The 19,212-nt window shown below is 31.5% G+C and overlaps 1 protein-coding gene across 1 annotated transcript in view; it reads right to left on the reverse strand.

Moving 5' to 3' along the window:
- Positions 1-19,212, reverse strand: part of PXDNL (peroxidasin like) — a 495,544-nt gene that overhangs the window by 14,728 nt on the left and 461,604 nt on the right. Inside the window, 2 exon segments of the mRNA XM_025043730.1 lie at positions 5,246-5,372; positions 9,669-9,783. Of these exon segments, the coding sequence (XP_024899498.1) occupies positions 5,246-5,372; positions 9,669-9,783 (242 nt within the window).

Below are 19,212 nucleotides of genomic sequence, written 5' to 3' on the forward strand. Positions count from 1 at the left end.
TGTGTGTGTGTGTGTGTGTGTATATATATATATATATATATATATATATACACACAATGCATATACACAAGGATATGGAAGTTAAAAGATAAACAATTATTTTCAGAACAATGGAATAGAAAAGGGATTAGTCAGAGAAGAATTTACTATTTAAGTGGTACAAGCCTTGAATAAAGGTAGTGTTTGGCTGCGAGGTTACTTATATACGGGTATGTGGGTAGGGGTTCAGTACATTTCAACTAGAGCGAAAATGTATGGATGAAGTTAAAAAGAGATGACATTAACAGCATGTGTTTTAATTTGGATAGAATACAAAAGCTGTGAAAATGGTTAGTAGGAAAATAGAAAAAAGATGGCATAAAGAATATAGTCAAAAATATTGTAATAACTATGTATGATGTCAAATGGGTACTAGATTTATCAGGGTGATCACTTCATAAGTTATATAGATGTCTAATCATCATATTGTAAACTTGAAGCTAATATGATATTGTATGCCAACTGTAATTGAAAAATTCTTAAAAATTAAGAAAATAAATAAAAATAAATGACAAAATATGGGTTAGGACTAGATTTTGAAGAGCCGTGAATATTCATGAACTAAGAGTTTATTGGGGAAGTAAAAAATCTTGATGTCAAAAAATCTTTGATTCTGTAAAATATTTTACCAGTTTTGGGTTAAAGTATGACAGCAGGATGTGCTCACTGGAGATAATTTAGTATTAAAGTGTACTTTGGAAGTGACATCCATTGTTCACTAATTTATTCATTCCCCAAAGAATATTAAGTACTTAATATGTGCCAACTAAACACTAATGAACTAAAAAGACTTGACCTCTGGCTTTATATGAGCAGTGAAAATGGAGAGGATGATGGGATGAATTAAAAATTATGATGGAGGCAGAAATGACAGAGTTTAAAATGATTAGATATGAGAGCCAAATTATCCATCACCTGAGTGGGGTCATAATTGCCACAAATGAAAATCACAGAACTCTCCAGGGATATTAATGATTATAACCTATAAATGCAAGACTAAAAAAAAATTATTTCTAAAAATACTGAAGAAAAAAGAAAACCATTAAAGTTGAATAAATTTCAAAAATTTATAAAAGAATACAAGTAATTCTAATATAGGGAAAAGATATTCAAGTGGGTGGTAACTTCCGTCCTCAAGGAGAAATGTAGAGAAAAGCAAAATAAGCAAATGACAGTAACACAACTATTGTAAACTTCAGGGATTTAGAGCAATAAAATAATTTCAAATTTTAATGAAATGACAAAGAAACTCTTCAAGAAGAGAAATAGTCTGAGAATATTTTATGTACCATAAATAAAAGAGATATAGTTATAGTATGTGATGCAGTTTTATTCTGAACTTAATTACAAAGTTGAGAAGAAAAAGATATTTGGTGGGGAGTCATGGAACATGCTGGACCATAGCTTTAGTTTCTCTGTCCTCCCATGGATTCATTGCTAGTATACAAAATGCAACTCATTTTTGTATGTCTATCTTGTGTATCTTATATTCTGCAAGCTTGGTGAACTTGCTTATTAATTCTAGGTGTTCAGTAGATTCCTTGTGATTTTTTAAGCAGGTAGCTACAGGCATAACCTCCTTTTATTGCACTTCACAGATATTGTATTTTTTATAAACTGAGGGCAAGACCTTCCACTGAAGGCTCGGTAAATTATATACTTAGAAGATAAATTCCTAGCTTAACACTAAATAAATTCTAGCTCTGGCCAATAATATGTCATAATGACAGAGGTGTAACAACCATAAATCTCAATAATAAAATAAAAATAAATCTGTATGAGAGATTCCAGAGAAGGAGATATATATGTATTATACCAAAGGCTTGTGGAAAAAGCATATACTATAGGAGGAATACAGTTTAATATTAAAATCTTGACATTTATTATCAATTTGACATATATATAGTTTATACTTATTTTATTAATTTTAAATATTAAATTAAATGCAATATTTTCTGCTTTATTTAATTTGAACAGAATATGAAATAAATTGTTTAAGAGCTTATTTAAATGGTCTAGATTCCTTTTAAAAAGTGAATGGTTTAAAGTCTGAATGTTCGTCTTGTTTTTCTCTATACTAACTCAAAATGATATCAGGAATCTGAGCACTTGTCCCAAATTTTCAACTGTTCTTTATAAAGCAGTTAACATGACATCATATAATTTGAAACCTCATGAAGACTTTAGAATTAAAGGTGTAAACTTTTATATATCACCTCATTGTTCATTATATACTCTCCTACTTTCTTTCTCTGTGTCTCTCTGTCTCTCCCTGTCTCTCTGTTTCTCTGTCTCTCTGTCTCTGTTTCTCTCTCTCCACATCAGGTAATTTTGGCACAATCTCAAATTGAAATAATTAAATATTCTGAGTGTGGTTATGGTTCTAGTTATCTCCACATGATCAGAATCATATTAAAAGGTCAAATACAATCTACTGTAACCTACTAATTATCAACTACTATAACACACCATGGAAATTTTCAGACCACTTTTGTTGGTTTGATTCTATCATGGTTAGGTACCAGCATCAAAAAAATATCATTTCTATACATTCTAAAATGACTTAATAAATCTAAACAATCAACAACGAATAATGTTAAGACCAACACTATTTCATAGCCACATAAACATAAATGTAACCTAGAGCTGGAAAGTAAAAGTTAGAAACTCTTGGCTAATAATTGACAATTAAAATCTCTTGACAGAGGTTGAATCTCAAGAACAACAATAATCTCCTAAATGATGAGTGTTACTATGGATTACAGCTTGCATTTCCTATTCAATCTGCCTCTTCATTGTCTTTAATTTAATCACCAGAAATACACATTGACTTTATCTGTATGCTCGTTTTTCATAAAATAAAGGTTTGAAAATTATTTACAGAATTTATTGCATCAGCTCTGATGAGTAATAGAAAATCCACAAAGTAACACATGCTGCACAGCCAGAAATGTTTTTCTTTAGCTAAGAGGCTCACTTTCAGAACTCATATTTCAGCACAGATCACTAAAACTCATGACTTTGTATAGCAAATGACAAATTAACAGCAAATGTTAATTTCATTAATCTTTAAGGGATTGTCGTATCTGAAAATATGCTTTGCCTTCAGGAAATGACTTTATCATCCTGTGCACCTCTGAGTGCTTATGGTCTGGTCTAGTTGTAGATGTTCCAAAGGGCCACCCAGAAAATATATTCAGCTTATCTCTGTTTTCTACTCTTGACTTTTTTTTTTTAAATCTCCTTCATATGACCTAGGTTGATTTCTTAAGTGAATCAACATTCTCCAATGCTGACGTTATGTCATATTTATTCATTTGATTGCCATCTCTTGAGCTTTTGTTATATGTCATTCAGTGTGCACATGGAACTGTGCACTACTGCAACCTCTTCCCACCTGTATGTGAAACAAAGCTCAGGTAAACCTTGGACATCTACAATAGTCTCAGGACCTTCTAACTTTGTCTTCCAGCCTTGTCCAGCCGTATCGTACCCTTTATATTTCTGATAGATCTGGAGCTAGCTTTCTGTGTTCCAACAAAAAAAAAACTTTGATTATTTTTGAACAAGTACTATGCATCAGGTACTGAGGATGTAGTAGTGAAACAGTCACAGCTATTAAATATTTATAATGTAAGGGAAGAGATACTGCAAATTAAAAGGGAAAAAATGCCATGTCTTGATACATTTAGAGATATATGCTACTTCAGAATGTTATCAGACACCTAGAAGGACCCCTACTTCATTTCTGGGGTGTCTGAATGCTTTTAGTCACTACAGCACATATCAAAGATAAAATTATTACTATTGATATGTAGATAAAATTGGATTGAATTGTCGTTTATGTATTCTGTATATGCAAATCCATAAAATAAATTTTTGGAAAAAAATGTGCTCCATGAATTAATATTTAAATTAACAGGATGCCCCTTCTATGCCCAGGTCTGAGGACTAGCCCCTGCCACTATAACTTCTCTTCTATGACACGTAAACTCACTGCAAATGAAATAGAGGTTCCCAGACTCAGTGGTATCCCAGAGGCCCGGAGTCCCAAACTCCATTATTCCATGATGAAATAACCTTAACATTTAAGAATAACCTTCTAGAAACAATGCCTCTTGTCTTTCAGATTTATTTTGGCCTCAGATTGGTCAAGTGATTTCAGATGGGCATTCTGGTCACAAGGAAGGGCACTGATACCATGGTGCAGCCAGCCTCTAAGTGTAGCACACGCAGCAGGTAATTTTGTGTCTCCAAATAGAATGATGAGTTTACATTCAAAAGCAACAGTAATATTTTAAGGGGGTCACAGTTCATAAAGTGCTTCTACCATATAATTTCATTCAATCCTCTCTACACTTCTGAAAGTTCAGATGAGAACTTATATTCTGAATGAGTAAATAAATTGCCAAGGTCAGATAACTAGTAAAGGCAGAACCTCCTAACAGCAGACCCTAGCTCTTCCAGAATGTTTTCTACTTTAAGGCCTTTGATGGTAGGAGGGAAAGTGTATTTGTCACAGTGACATTAAAGTCTAAGAAGGAATGAACAGCACCATGTCTTGAAAGAATTCAGTCTTATATTTCTGAATGAAAATATCAACATCACCATTTCTAATATGAGACAAATTTCTTATTGATTTCTTCCCAAATTTTAGGGAAAAAACAAAACAAAACACTAAACCATGAGCCAGAACAACTGAGAAGATAAACAAGAGTTCAGAGGAGGGTGGAAATTTAAGAATAACTTTTTTGGAAATGAAGTCAGATAAAGCAGTAATTCCTAAGAGGCTTCTTTGACTCCATCCCCGCTCCCCCCAAAAAAGATAAGAAAAGTATGTGTTGTGCCTGTTACAAATTATCTACAACCACAGAGATGAAGAGAACATCCAAACACAACTATTCAGAAATGCGCTGACAAAAACTCAGAAACTCACTGGCAGAGAACCTTGGACACTAGAATCTTGTGTATTGAAGACTTTGGCATTAGATAGAAAGGACGAAGTTATCTGTATCAGTGTAATGTGAGTTTCACCCAAGCTCTCCTTCCTCTAGTTCAACTTATTATCGCAATGAAAATCCCCTTGTATGTAGCTATTATCTGATATTGTACTCTATATTTGGAGAGTTATTTAATATTTTATTTTAATTTAGTTTTTCCAATCTGTGTAATAAGGGCATGTTACTTGGGGGGGAAAAAAAAAAACTTTTTCTCTGAGAGCTTTGATTTTTTGAATTTCTACTGAAGAATTGCTGAAATCCTGAGTAAATTTTCTTTTTGTGAGGAGTGTCGCATTTCTACCATCTTTATCCATGTACAAATTATCTTGTTGCCTATTTATAAAAGAAGCAAATAATATGCCGAAAAATAGAAGTCACATGTTGATAAAAAAATTAACAAATATTCCTTAGACATTTGAAGCATAACGAGGCATTGTAATTGCCGTTCTGTGTGATCATAAAAAAAAAATGTGCATGGAATTAGAATTTAAAATTAAATGGCATACAAGAAGATAATCCAGTGTCACATTTTCTTCACATAGTTCATTTTAAATAAAGAAGTATTTCCTATGAAATAAAGGGAATGTCATGTTATATTACATATATGTTTGACATATTTAGATCTCAAAGTATGTCTTTTCTAATTAATTTTTCATTTCACTTTACACAATGAACAACTGTGACAAATTAAATATTACATGTTATGTAGCACCCAGGTATAAAAGTCCCTCACTCTATTTCAAATTCATGGCAAGAATTAAGTTAAGATAAGGATATTATGTCTGACAATAACAATTTTCAGATGCAAAATAGCTCAGTATTGTAGATAATAAAAAAAATAAAAAGTCTTGAGTAGAGTTTAAGATCTGTTTCTTAGAGCTTAACTGAAGTTCTCAAAAGACAGGTAAATAACAAGTTTAGAAATTGAATTGAAAGTTCCATCTATCTATGATTATCATGTGCTATTAAAAATATATTTATACAAATTTAATTTATTTGACATGTTATCTGTGTGTCAGGTTTTTATTATTTTTTCTAAATTTTGTTAAAATTTTTTTCTTGTGAAGTCACTGTAACTTCAAAATTGTTCTACTTTGTCCTGCTTGCTATATTTCTATTGTTCAGTAAGAAAATGGCTTGCCAGAAACATTACATCCTATATGCTTATAAAATAATTTCTAAATCAGGGACATGTTTTAAATCTTACATCAGAGAAGAAATTTAGAAAAGGGAATCATTGAAAAATAATAAAAGTTTCCAATGCCAGTGCCTTAGTCACTAAACTGTATGTCCCTTAAGACACTGAATTTTTGGCACATGAATCAATATAGTGCCCACATGCCAGCTTCCACTATGGTGCTCTGTTAAAGTCAATTCAAGTGTACAAGTGTTGACAGGGATAACATTAATAAAATTTGATAATTTTAGTTAAAATGATTTGATAATTTTGTTTTCATAATGTTCTCTCCTATAAATCCTCATTGTCTAATCAAGAAGTATTTAACTACAAAATAGTCTGGATGATTGCATAAAGAGATAGTCAAGATTTAAAGTACAGAATGTAAGAACATGAAGCATGGCTGATGTTGGCAAAACCAAATGTGCAAGATGATATTCACAGTTTAACAAATATGGGTATATGTCATGTATCAGCATTACGCTGAGATAGGTGTAAGGGTGTTTTCAGTAGGCTACTCACATTCTTTCTGAAAAGATTGGTTGATAAGCAAGGGTGAGATACCATATTAGAAAGTCAAATAAGAAAGCAATGACTTCTGCCTGAAGGCAGAGTTGGGGATAAGTTCAGAGAAACTATGAAGAGGATTGTAGTTCTTTGTCCATTTCAAGGATCATGTAGTAACGTCTACTCTGCACCAGGCAGTAGCCTAAGTACTGGAGTCCTCTTCATGTCACTTAATCCAGTCAGCAGTGTTAAGAGACACTTTATATAGTGTTGTTTTTCAGATAAGAATACATGTCCATGTTATATAGCTATTAAATTAGACAGCTGGAAGGCAAATCAGGATTTTAAAAATTAAAAAAATCCTTTCCTAACCACTACATGGAATGTTTTCCATTCATTAAGTGCTGAGGGTGATTTTAAGCATGGCTAGATTTGTGTTTTAGGCACTGAAAAAGGAGAAAAGAGAGACAAGGATAAAGATATTATTGAAAAGAAAAAAAGATGGATATTATGGATGTTGCTATAATTCAAATCGTTATTTAAAATATGAAATTCATCATAGAGTTTGAAAGAAAGGATAATAATATTATACGAGTTACACTGATTTTAATTCATGAATAGTGTATTGAAAGAAAAGCTCAATTTGTAACCAAGACAGGGTAAATGCAAGAAAGATGAATGTGCAGAGAAAGGTAAAAGAGAAATCATATCCAAGTGATTTGTGTGCATCAGTTAAGGGGATTTGACCCTCTTTGGTCTAAACAACTATGATACATTTTAGTACAACAGACCAATCTACGAAGGGTTACTGAAGTATGAGTAGTTATAAGACAAAACAAAGCTCTTATTATTTTTTTGTCAGGTTAATGATAAAAGGAACTCCCAGTTGCAAGGTTTGTGTTTGAGTACAAGTTTGGTAAGATTGGCAGGAGGTTAAACATAAAATTAACCAATCTTAAGCTGACTTACTGAGGCAATATGTAAGCAGAACTCTGATGAAGCCACCATTATTTTCTAGTCTTAAGAGTTTAGATAATAATATACATTAGTTGTATATTATTAAACAATTAATGGCTGTAGGGCAGGATAGAAGGCAGCAATGGGTGTTTTATCTATGCCATACACTTGTTGATATGACTGGAAGAGCCAGATCCTCATTAACGTCTTATAAGGAACGAGAAATTGCCCACGAATATGTGGGTACAACATGCATTTCTAATTTGTACTGATGAAACATCTCACCTAGTTGAATCAATTACAAACCAAATAAAATACCAAAATCAATAAAGGACCAAGTGACCGTTCTCTGCCACCTGAATTATTTGAAGACAGTTTTCACTGGGGCCACCACTCCTAGTCAACATTCTAATCACCTTGCTGGAAGAAACACCAGGAACACACAAAATAGATTTGCTTTCTTTAGCCTAGATATGAAGGGCTTTCTCTAGCTGCCTCAATCTTCTTTTATAGAACATTCTTGCAGAGTGTTCTTTATCCCTAAGTATTGAACACTCCAGGTCATTTATCCCCACCAACTTTAATGCTCTCCAAACATTTCTTACTTCTCTTTGCTCTGATGACTTTGCTTATCGTACTTTCATACTGTAAGCCCTCAATCTCTATCAAATTTTTAATCTATCCTTCAAGATATCTCCTCTGTATAGCCTGTCTAAGGTCTCAGTAAGAATTAATCCTCCTTGTTGTTTACTATATTGCATCCTAATTGGATTTCTTATTAGTACTTATATGAGCATTTTTGTTAAATGAGTTAATATTTGTACAGTGTTTAAAAGAATATTTGGTATATAGTGAGCACCATAGGAGCATTAGCTGTTCTGTCTTTTATGGAATGCCTTTAAAATGTTAGGTACTGTATTAATATTAATATAATATAAATAAATATATATTTACATATATATTCCCAACATAACAAACCCATAAAGTAAGTATTATTATACCCATTTTATAGCCAAGGAAACTGAAACTCAGGAATTTTATATAACTTGTATAGTTATGAAGCAGAATATGAATCTGTATGCCTGAATCTAAAACTTTGCCCATCTCTTCTATCACACAACACTATCTCCTCTTGTAGACTGTAAAGCCTACAAGACAGGGACGACGTCTTATTCATATTTATATACTTCACAAGTTCCCACTTGTTATTAAGGAAATGGCCTCCAGAAATGTATTTTGAATTTGACTGAATTATACTACATAAGAGCAAGCTGTGAAAGACAAAGTCTTTATGGATAGTGCCTTCAGTGGCACCTAACCTATGAGGCTGTGAATTGCAGTCTTTATGCTGGTACTTTGATTACACAAGTGACTATTGAACATATAAAAAGAGATATTAGATATATCTACGCACAAGTCAATGTTTCTATCTTCAGAAGCTTCCAAGTCAATGGAGAGGAGAAATTTTGTAAAGTAACTATATATGAAGCTAGAATATAAGTCACAAGAGAAGTCCTAAGAGATCTCAAAGGAATATGATTGACATTTCCTAATTTCCTAAGAGTTGAAAAATTTTCCATCTTGGCCACAAATTAAGCCTTCCTTGCAATGCACTATACATAAATTAAAATCAACTTAATTTGATAAATGTTACCTTTTTTTACAAACAATATGCTGAGTTTTATGTTTTTGAAAAGAATTTGAAAAACAAGAACATGTATAATGTGATTTAAGGAATCAAAAATAACATCTATGATGTGCAATTTTCTGCACTTTACTGAGAAAAACTTATTGCCAAACATGCCCTGGATATGCTGTTACAGAGTGAAAGAGAACCCATATATATTACAGAATTTATCTATGTATTTGTTCCTCTTTACAAAATTTGTAAATGAGTCAACTATGGTATTTATACATCCCCTCAAAATGCATATTTGAAACAAATCTATACTAGATAAACTAGAAAATTTAGATATTTCTTTACATACCTAATAGTTACATCACTGAAGTCTATACTTTTCTCTTCAAGATAGCTGTACTGACCAGAGAGTTTCTTTTGAGATTCTTGTGTGAATGCTCTAAACTGCCCTCTACTCTTATAGTCTGTGGGGGGAAAGATGAACATGAACATTGTGAGAGATGGAGTTCCACCTTCCTGTCTACATTATTTCTTTGAGAGAGGAGAGAGAGAGAAACAGAGAGACAGAGAGACAGAGAGAAACAGAGACAGAGACAGAGAGACAGAGATTCAGTTAGGGTTGATACTAGGTCACATATTTCTAGTGTCCTATGGTTGAATTTGTTTTTACTAAAGCACATGAGATAAGGCGGTTTGCAAAAACTTTAGAGCTTCCACGGGAAAAACAATGCTGAATCTGAGTAAAGACAAGGATTACAGAGTATGTTATTTTATTGGCTAAAGGATTCGACAATGTGGAAAGGATCAGAAGTGTTGTGGGTGGAATGCTTAAAATTTTGAACAATTTGAACCTTATCCATACCTGCTACCAAATAGAGATTTGTTTTTAAAATGACCTCTACTGCTCAACAATGTGCATATAGTTAACATTACTGTATTGTGCACTTAAAAATGGTTAAGATTAAAAAAATGATTAAGATCATAATTTTATTTATTTATTTTTAAATATTATAAAAATAGACTTTTTAATTTAATTTTATTATTAGTTTCAAGTACACAGTACATTTGCTAGACATTTATATAGTTTATAAAATGATCACCCTACTTTCTCTTCAGATGTTTCATTTTAGCTTACATCAACTATTAATGTGTGCTTTTTTAACCTTCTACTACTTTCTTCCAGCCCCCCAATTCCCCTCTTCTGGATTGTCACCAGATTGTTCTCTATATTTGTGAGTCTGTTTTTGATTAGTTTGTTCTTTTAGTTCCCTAGATTCCTCATATAAGTGAAATCATATGATATTTATCTTTCTCTGTCTGACTTATTTTATTCAGCATAATAACTTCTAGGTCCACCCATGTTGTTGAAAATGGTAGGATTTCATTTTTTAATGGTTGAGTAATATTCCATTGTACATATGAACCATTTAAAAATGTTTTATTAGTTTCTGGCATACAGCACAATGGTTAGGCATTTATATAATTTATGAAGTGATTCTCCCAGTTACTCTTGTACCCATCTGGCACTATACATAGCCATTACAATATTATTGGCTATATTCCTTTTGCTGTTGTATATTTTTTTTAACACAACAAAAAGATATAAGAATGATATGAAAAACTTTGTGAACATAAATATAAAACTTAAAAAAAAAAAGTCCTGTAAATTTTATCTGAAACAGATGGACTGGAAGTAAAGATATTTTCATGGAAAAAAAAATAATAATATAGGGACAAATTCTAGGTATTTTCACTGTAAACATCTTTGCCTTAGAGATGTTTGCTACACTTTGCCGTGTAACTAATTAGCTATAAGACAGTTTTGCAGTTAAAAAAAAAAAAAAGATAAAATCAAGAAAAATTAAAGAGGGGCATTAAATAAAGACAAAATTGAAAGAATTATTGCAGAATACAAAATATTTGAATACATTTAAAATGTGCGTAGATTCATGGCAATACTGTGCAAATAACTTATTTTATTTTGTGGATTGTAGATAAGTTTTGCCTTTGTCCTATGGGAAATGTAAGTTACACTCTGTGCCCTCAAAGAGGGCCCTCTACCTCTTCTTCTCCTCCCAGGGTAGTGTGTCTCATAATAAGAAACCAACTCTTGGGACAAATCGTTGTCATCTGGAAAAAATGCTATTTTAAGACCACCACAGCTGCCACGTCTACACATCACTGAATAGGTCATCATGAGGGCTAGATAAGATTTATGTATAATATGAAAATGGGAGTAACTGAGAGCTCTTTGTCAATAAAGAAATAAAAATGAATTGATAAATTAGCTTAAATACATTAAGTATATCAAAGGTGTGATTGAGTCATCAATAGAAAATGAAACTAAACAACAGCAGAAAACAAACAAATAAACCTGTGAATTAGTTATTTTATCTATTTTTACAGCAAAATGGCCTTATAGCCCATTAGTTGTGTGGCAAAAATTTTTTGGCAAATTTTTTTGGCAAAAATGCTTGATTCAAAGATATCTGAGGCAAAGATGCTTATGACAAAAATACCAAACTTTGTAAGAACCTACCTTTCCACACAGTAAAATCATTATATATAAAGATCAAAAAAAAATTAAAAAAAGGAGTTGTTAGTACTAATGGAAAATATTAGATCAAAATGTTATAAAAATCTCAGAGCACCTAACTATGCTTTCAAATCTAAAGATTATATTGGGCAACCTAAATTGGAGGGGATGGAATGATTACTTTATAGATTTCAGTGTTGGAGAATTAGCAAATTATTTTTTAGGAAAGGGAAGTAATGAGAACTTAAATATTTATCTTAACATATGCAAATTAAATTTAAGAAGAGTATTTTTCATGATAGATTGTTAATCAAACATGAAGATGAACTTTAAGCAGATTTTTAAATAAAATTAACTGCAAATGCTATAAAGTTAGACATAAAATAAAAGTAAAATTTGATGTTTTTATCTAATATGAACTCATCAATATTAAAAGATATGAGAAATAGGTTGAAATTAAAACAACTCAAAATCATAACAGTGATGTGTCTAGAATTTTGGATGTGGTTATTATGTCTTTTTTTCCTAGCTCTACCTTTTATTTTGTCCCAGTTTTTAATAAAATAAATCATTGTTTTTTAATCCAAATCTATTCATTGAAGAAAAACACAGCTTTTTGTAAAATTTACAAGTTATCATTTTGTTATCTATCGCCATAATTAAATAAAGGATTTCCGGAAATAGAAGTAAGATAGAATGAGTTTTTCAAAACCTGAGTCACTTCAGCAACCCAAGACCTGGAACAGATGAGATATTTCAGACAATCAAGGATCACCATAAAAATACTGAATTCCTGGGGACAGAGTTATTTAAGAAGGGAGACAGAATCATGGCAATGAAAAACTACCTCAGCTGGTCAGCTTTGCAGTGAACTGGTGGGAAAGGTGTGCCACTGAAAATGTTTCTTGTGTTACTTTTATAACAATGGAATGAAGACGTTATAGATAAAACTATACATTATGCTAATGGATCCATAAGTGTCTACTTTTACATTATAACCTCAACCTAGTACCTTATCAATCAATAATCCATATACATCTGCTAATCTGGGTAAGAAAAAAAAAGAAACAAAAGAGTAGAAATAAAACTAAAAAGAATACAGCTAAATTTCAATCATGTAATGAAACAGTATTTCTATTTATGAATAGTATATTTCTGTCAATAAATATTTATGTAGAACTTAAGTTAAAGTATTGCATAAGCAGTGTAGGAAAATAAAAATGAATAAGTCGTGGTTCTGATTTTGAAAAGTTTGCAAGCAGTTAAACACAACATTTCCAGTTAAGTCAAATTGCTCCCCTTCTAATCCTCATATATAGAGAAAAAATATAGAGAGAGAAAATGTGTTGTAGATCAACATTTACTATCTATTGTCTCTCACTTATTTTTTGGAAAGCTAGAATTTTAGAATTTATTTTAAATCACTAGTAGCATATGCAAGGTCATATGCATAAAACCTAACAGTAAAGAATAATGCAGGCAATGTGATAGGTATATAGAGATACACACAAATGAAGAGAAATACTGACAAGCACCTCACCCAACCCTTATTCCACCAGAGAATGAGTGCTGAGACTTTCCACTGGTGGCAAGACTTGAGTGGGCAACCTGCTAGTATAGGAATGACCATGAAGCACTTTTAATGTGACAGCTGTTTTATTTCTGACATTTTTTTTTTAAATTTGCCTTGGTATTTATTACTAGTTACTACTGAAGAGGCAAAGTATCCTTGATTGCTGAATTTTCTGCTTTTATGCAAAAAAACATTTAAATTGAAACAGTATGTTAATTTGGTAGATGCATTTTATTGATTTTATATTCATGCATGTATAACATATAAATATATACATACATATATATCTGTGTATATACATGTTCACACTTTGTTCTTAGGCTTAATATGAATTATCTATTTGAAACTTTACAGTAACCTGTGGTAGATATTATTGTTATCCATACTGTTAACTTGAGGAAATTAAGTCACAGAGAGGTTATATTGCCTTCACCAAAGTACTACAGCTTTTTAATGGAAAAGCCAAAATTCGAGTCCAGACAGTCTGACTCGAATGTCCAACCTCTTATTTACTACACTACTGCACAGATGAGAAAAATAGAAGTAATAAGATTAGCTCCTAGATTTCTTGTCTGTACACTTTCAGAAAAATAGTAATGTTATTTGTTGACTGACAGACTGAATGATTGACTGACTGAATGAATGAATGAGTTTAGAGTGGGAGATATTAAGGAAATGACTTAAATTCAGATTGGTCTAAGTATTGTCAAATTTCTGGTCTGTGTATGACTTGGGGGCATGAAATACAGTAAATAGTGTTATAAGACCCCATATATATGTTTATACGTATATATATGTATATATATAAATGTATATGTATACATATATATGTATATGTATCTATACACACAATGGAATATTAATTAGCCATAAAAAAAGAATGAAAACTAGAGGGAATTATAAGTGAAATAAGTTAGGCAGAGAAAGACAAATACCATGTGATTTCATTTATATGTGGAATCTAAAAGAAACACAAATGAACAAATGAAATAAAAACAAAAAAGACCCACAGATATAGAGAACAAGCTGATAGAGCGAATAAGTAAAAAAGGGGAAAAAAGAGAGAGACATTATAGCTAAAGAAGCAGCACATTAAAGCATACTTTTTTTTTTTAAAGGAAAGAGGCAAAGGGTTACAGACAAATGATTAGTTTAACCGAATCAGAAGATTCTAAAGACAGCAGGTTGCTTTAGAAATATGCCTGGATATTCCAATTTGTTGGAGTGGATTGACATTTCTTGAAGGGTAAACAAGTTCAAGTTGGGGGGGGGGGGTAAGCTACAGCAGCTCAGAAAATTATGCATTTTCAATGAACTGAATAAAACTGCAACTTTGGAGCACTGGTGTCCCAATGCTGCATTCCATATAATGAAAATATATCAATAATTACAGAGAACAAACTGATGGTTGTCAGAGGGGAGGGAAATGGGGGGATGGGTGGAAAAGAGGAAGGAGATTAAGATGTTTAAACTTTCACTATAAAATAAGTTTCAAGGAAGTAATGTACAGCATAGAAAATATAGTCAATAATATTGTAATATCTAAGTTATTGTAAATGGTTCTGTGTGAACATAGAAGTGCATATATATTTTCAAATTATTGTTTTGAATTAATTCAAATATATACCCAGTGGTGGAATTGTTGAGTCATAAGGTAGTTCTATTTTTTTTTGGTTTTTGAAGAACCTCCAAACTGTTTTCCTTAGTGACTGCACCAATTTGCATTTCACCAGCAGTCATGAGGTTTCCCATTTATCTGCATCCTTACCAATACCTGTTGTTTTTTTATTTATTGACAATAGCCATTCTGACAGGTATGAGATGATATCTCTTTGTGGTTTTAATTTGCATTTCTCTGATGATTAGTAACATTGAGAATCTTTTCATATGTCTTTAGGCCATCTGTATGTCCTCTTTGGAGAAATCCTTATTCAAATCCTCTGTCCATTTTTTAATTAGATTGCTTGATGTTTGGAATTGAGTTGTATGAATTCTTTATAAATTTTGGATATGAAGCCCTTATCAAATGTATCATCAACAAATATCTTCTCCCATTCAGTAGGAAGTCTTTCCATTTTGTTGATGGTTTCCTTTGTTGAGCAAAGCTTTTTACTTTGATGTATTCCCATTTGTTTCTTTCCCTTTTGCTTCCCTTGCCTAAGGAGCTATATCAGAAAAAGTATTACTAAGAGCAATGTCAGAGAGTTTATTGCCTGTTTTCTTCTACAGGTTATATGGTTTCAGGTCTTACGTTTAAGTCTTTAATCCATTTTTTTCTTGCATATGGTATAAGAAAGTGATTTACTTTCATTTTTTTGCATATATCTGTCCAGTTTTCCCAAAACCATTTATTAAATAGCATGTCTTAACCCCACTGTATATTCTTGCATTCTTTGTCATGGATTAAGAGACCATAAAAATGTGGGTTTATTTCCGGGCTTTCTATTCTGTTTCATTGGTCTATATGTCTGCTATTATGCCAGTACCATGCTGTATTGATTACTATAGACTTGTAGTATAGTTTGATATTAGGTAGCGCGATACCTCCAACTTTGTTCTTTCTCAAAATTGCAGTGGCTATTTGGCTATTCATGGTCTTTTATGGTTCCATATTAATTTTTGGATTAGTTCTAGTTCTGTGACAAATCTCATTGGTATTTTTATAGGGATTGTATTTAATCTATAGATTGCTTTGGGTAGTATGGTGACTTTAAAGATGTTAATTTTCTTATCAATGTGCATGATATATGCTTTCATTTATTTGTATCTTCTTCAATTTCTTTCTTCAAAGTCTTATAATTTTATGAGTACAAATATGAGTACCTCCTTGATTAAATTTATGCCTAGGGTTTTGTTTTTTTTTTTTGATGCAATTGTAAATAAGAATGTTTTCTTAATTTCTCTTTCTGATAGTTCATTATTGCTGTATAAAAATGCAACTGATTTCTGAATATTAATTTTGGATCATGCTACTTTACTAAATTAATTTATCAATTCTAACAGTTTTTTCATTTAATTTTTGGTGGAATCTTTAAGTTTCTCCATATATAGTATCATGTCATCTACAAATAATGACAGTTTTACTTCTTCCTTTCCAATCTGGATGTGTTTTACTTATTTTTCTTGTCTGATTGCTGTGGCTAAGATTTCTAATACTGTGTTAAATAAAAGTGGTGAAAGTAAATATTCTTGTCTTATTTCCTGTTCTTAAGGAAAACACTTTTAGCTTTTCCCCATTGAGTTTGATGGTAGCTGTGGGTTTGTCATATATGGTCTTTAACATGGTGAGATAGGTTCTCTCTATTCCCACATTGCAGAGAGTTTTTATTATAGATGAATGCTGAATTTTGCCAAACACTTTTTCTGCATTTATTGATATGATCATATAATTTTTATTCTTTATTTTGTTTATGTGGTGTATCATATTAATTGATTTACAGATATTGAACTAACCATGCAATTTCAGGAATAAATTCAGCTTGATTATGATATCTGATCTTTTTAATGTCTTGCTGAATTTGATTTACCGATATTTTGTTGAGAATTTTTAAAATCTATGTTCATCAAGGATATTGACTTGTAATTTTCTTATTTTTTTGTAATGTCTTTGGTTTTGGAATCCAGGTAATGGTAGCCTAGTAAAATGAAGTTGGGAGCCTTCCATTCTCTTGAGAGTTTGGGAGCTTTCTGTTCTCTTGAATTTTTTGGAATACTTTGAGAAGAATAGCTGTTAGTTATTTGACTATTTGGTAAAATTCACTTGTAAAGCCATCTGATCCAGGACATTTGCTTGTTGAGAGTTTTTTGATTACTGATTTGATTTTTTTTAATAGTAATCGATCTATTCAGATCTTCTGTGCCTTCTTGACTCAGTCTTAGGAGATCATATGTTTCTAGGAATTTATCAATTTCTTCCAGATTGTCAAATTTGTTGGCATATAATTGTTCATAGTATTTTTTTATAATCTATATGTTTCTGTGGTGTCAACAGTCAGTTCTCCTCTTTCATTTCTGATTTTATTTAGTTTCTCTCTCTTTTTTTCTTAATGAGTCTGATTAAAGGTTTATTAATTTTGTTTACCTTTTCAAACCAGCTCTCGGTTTCATTGATCTTTTGTGTTTTTTTTTTTTTTAGATTTTATTGTGTTTATTTCCACTCTGATCTTTCTTCTATTCTTCCTTCTACTAACTTTGAGCTTTGCTTGCTTTTTTTTTTTTTTTTTAGTTTCTTTAAGTATAGGTTAAATTGTTTATTTGAGACTTTTCCTGTTACTTGAGATAAGCCAGTATTTTATAAATTTTCCTCTTAAGATTGCTTTCACTGTGTCCCATAGATTTTGATTTGTTTTTACTTTTGTTTGTCTCCAAAGTATCTTTTCATTTTTCATTGAAGTAATTGTTAATCCATTTTATTGTTTAGTACCATGTTATTTAGCTTCCATGTGTTTGTGTATATTTTTAGTTTTTTACTTGTAATTAATTTTTAATTTCATACCATTTTAGTCAGAGAGGATGCTTGATGTAATTTTAACTTTCTTAAATATATTGAGACTTGTTTTATGACCTATATTAGGTGGTAAAATGTCCCTTTTTATCACATGTGAACTTGAAAAGAATGTATATTCTGCTGCTTTAGAATGAAATGTTCTAAAAATAACAATTAAATCTCTGGCCTAGTGTGTCATTTAAGACAGCTATTTCCTTTCTGATTGATAGATCTGTCCATTGGTGTCAATGGAGTATTAAATTCCCCTACTATGACTGTATTACTGTAGATTTCTCCCTCTATGTCTGCAATATTTGTTTTATATATTTAGGTGCTACTATGTTGGGTGCATAAATGTTTTACTAGGGTTATATCCTCTTGTTGGATTAATCCTTTTATTATCATGTAATAGTCTTCTTTGTTTCTTATTATAGCCTTTATTTTAAAGTCTATTTTGTCTGGTATAAGTATTGCTACCGAAGAGTTTATTTTGTTTGTTTCAATTTGCATAAAATATCTTTTTCCATTTCTTTACTTTGAATTGTGTGTGTCTTTCAATATGCAGTGGGTCTCTGTAGATAGCATATGTATGGGTCTTATTTTCTTACCCATTCAGCTATCCTGTATCTTTTGATTAAAGATTTGAATCCATTCATCTTTAAAGTGATTATAGATGAGTGCATGATTATTGCCATTTTATTATTCATATTTACATTATCTGCCTGCCCTCATCTTCTTTTTAAAGAAGTCCCTTTATCATTCTTTTTAATACTGCCTTCGTGGTAGTGAATTCCTTTAGGTTTTTTTCTGCCTGGGAAGCTCATTATCTCACCTCTGAATTTTAACTGATAGCCTCGCTGAATAGAGTAGTTTTGGTTGCAGGTTCTTGCTTTTTACCACTTTGAATATTTGGTGACAATCCTTCCTGGCTCGCAAAGTTTCTGTTTAAAAATCAGCTGATGGCCTTACAGAAGTTCTCTTGTAAGTAACTAACTTCCTTTCTCTTTCTTCTTTTATGATTCTCTTTTTGTCTTTAATTGTTGTCATTTTAATTATGATGTACCTTGGTATGGGCCTCTTTGGGTTTATCTTGTTTGGAACTCTCTGTGCTTCCTGGACTTGTATGTCATTTCTTTCACCAAGTTAGGAAAATTTCAGTCATTTTTTCCTCAAATAGGTTCCTAATCCCTTGCTTTCTCTGTTCTTCTTTTTGTAACTCTATGATGTGACTATTGTTCAGTGTGATATTGTCCCAGTGTTCCCTTAAACTATCTTCATTTTAAATATTTATTTATTTA

The sequence above is a fragment of the Pteropus alecto genome, unplaced genomic scaffold, assembly GCF_000325575.1.
Source record: "Pteropus alecto unplaced genomic scaffold, ASM32557v1 scaffold62, whole genome shotgun sequence".
Lineage (NCBI taxonomy): Eukaryota > Metazoa > Chordata > Mammalia > Chiroptera > Pteropodidae > Pteropus > Pteropus alecto.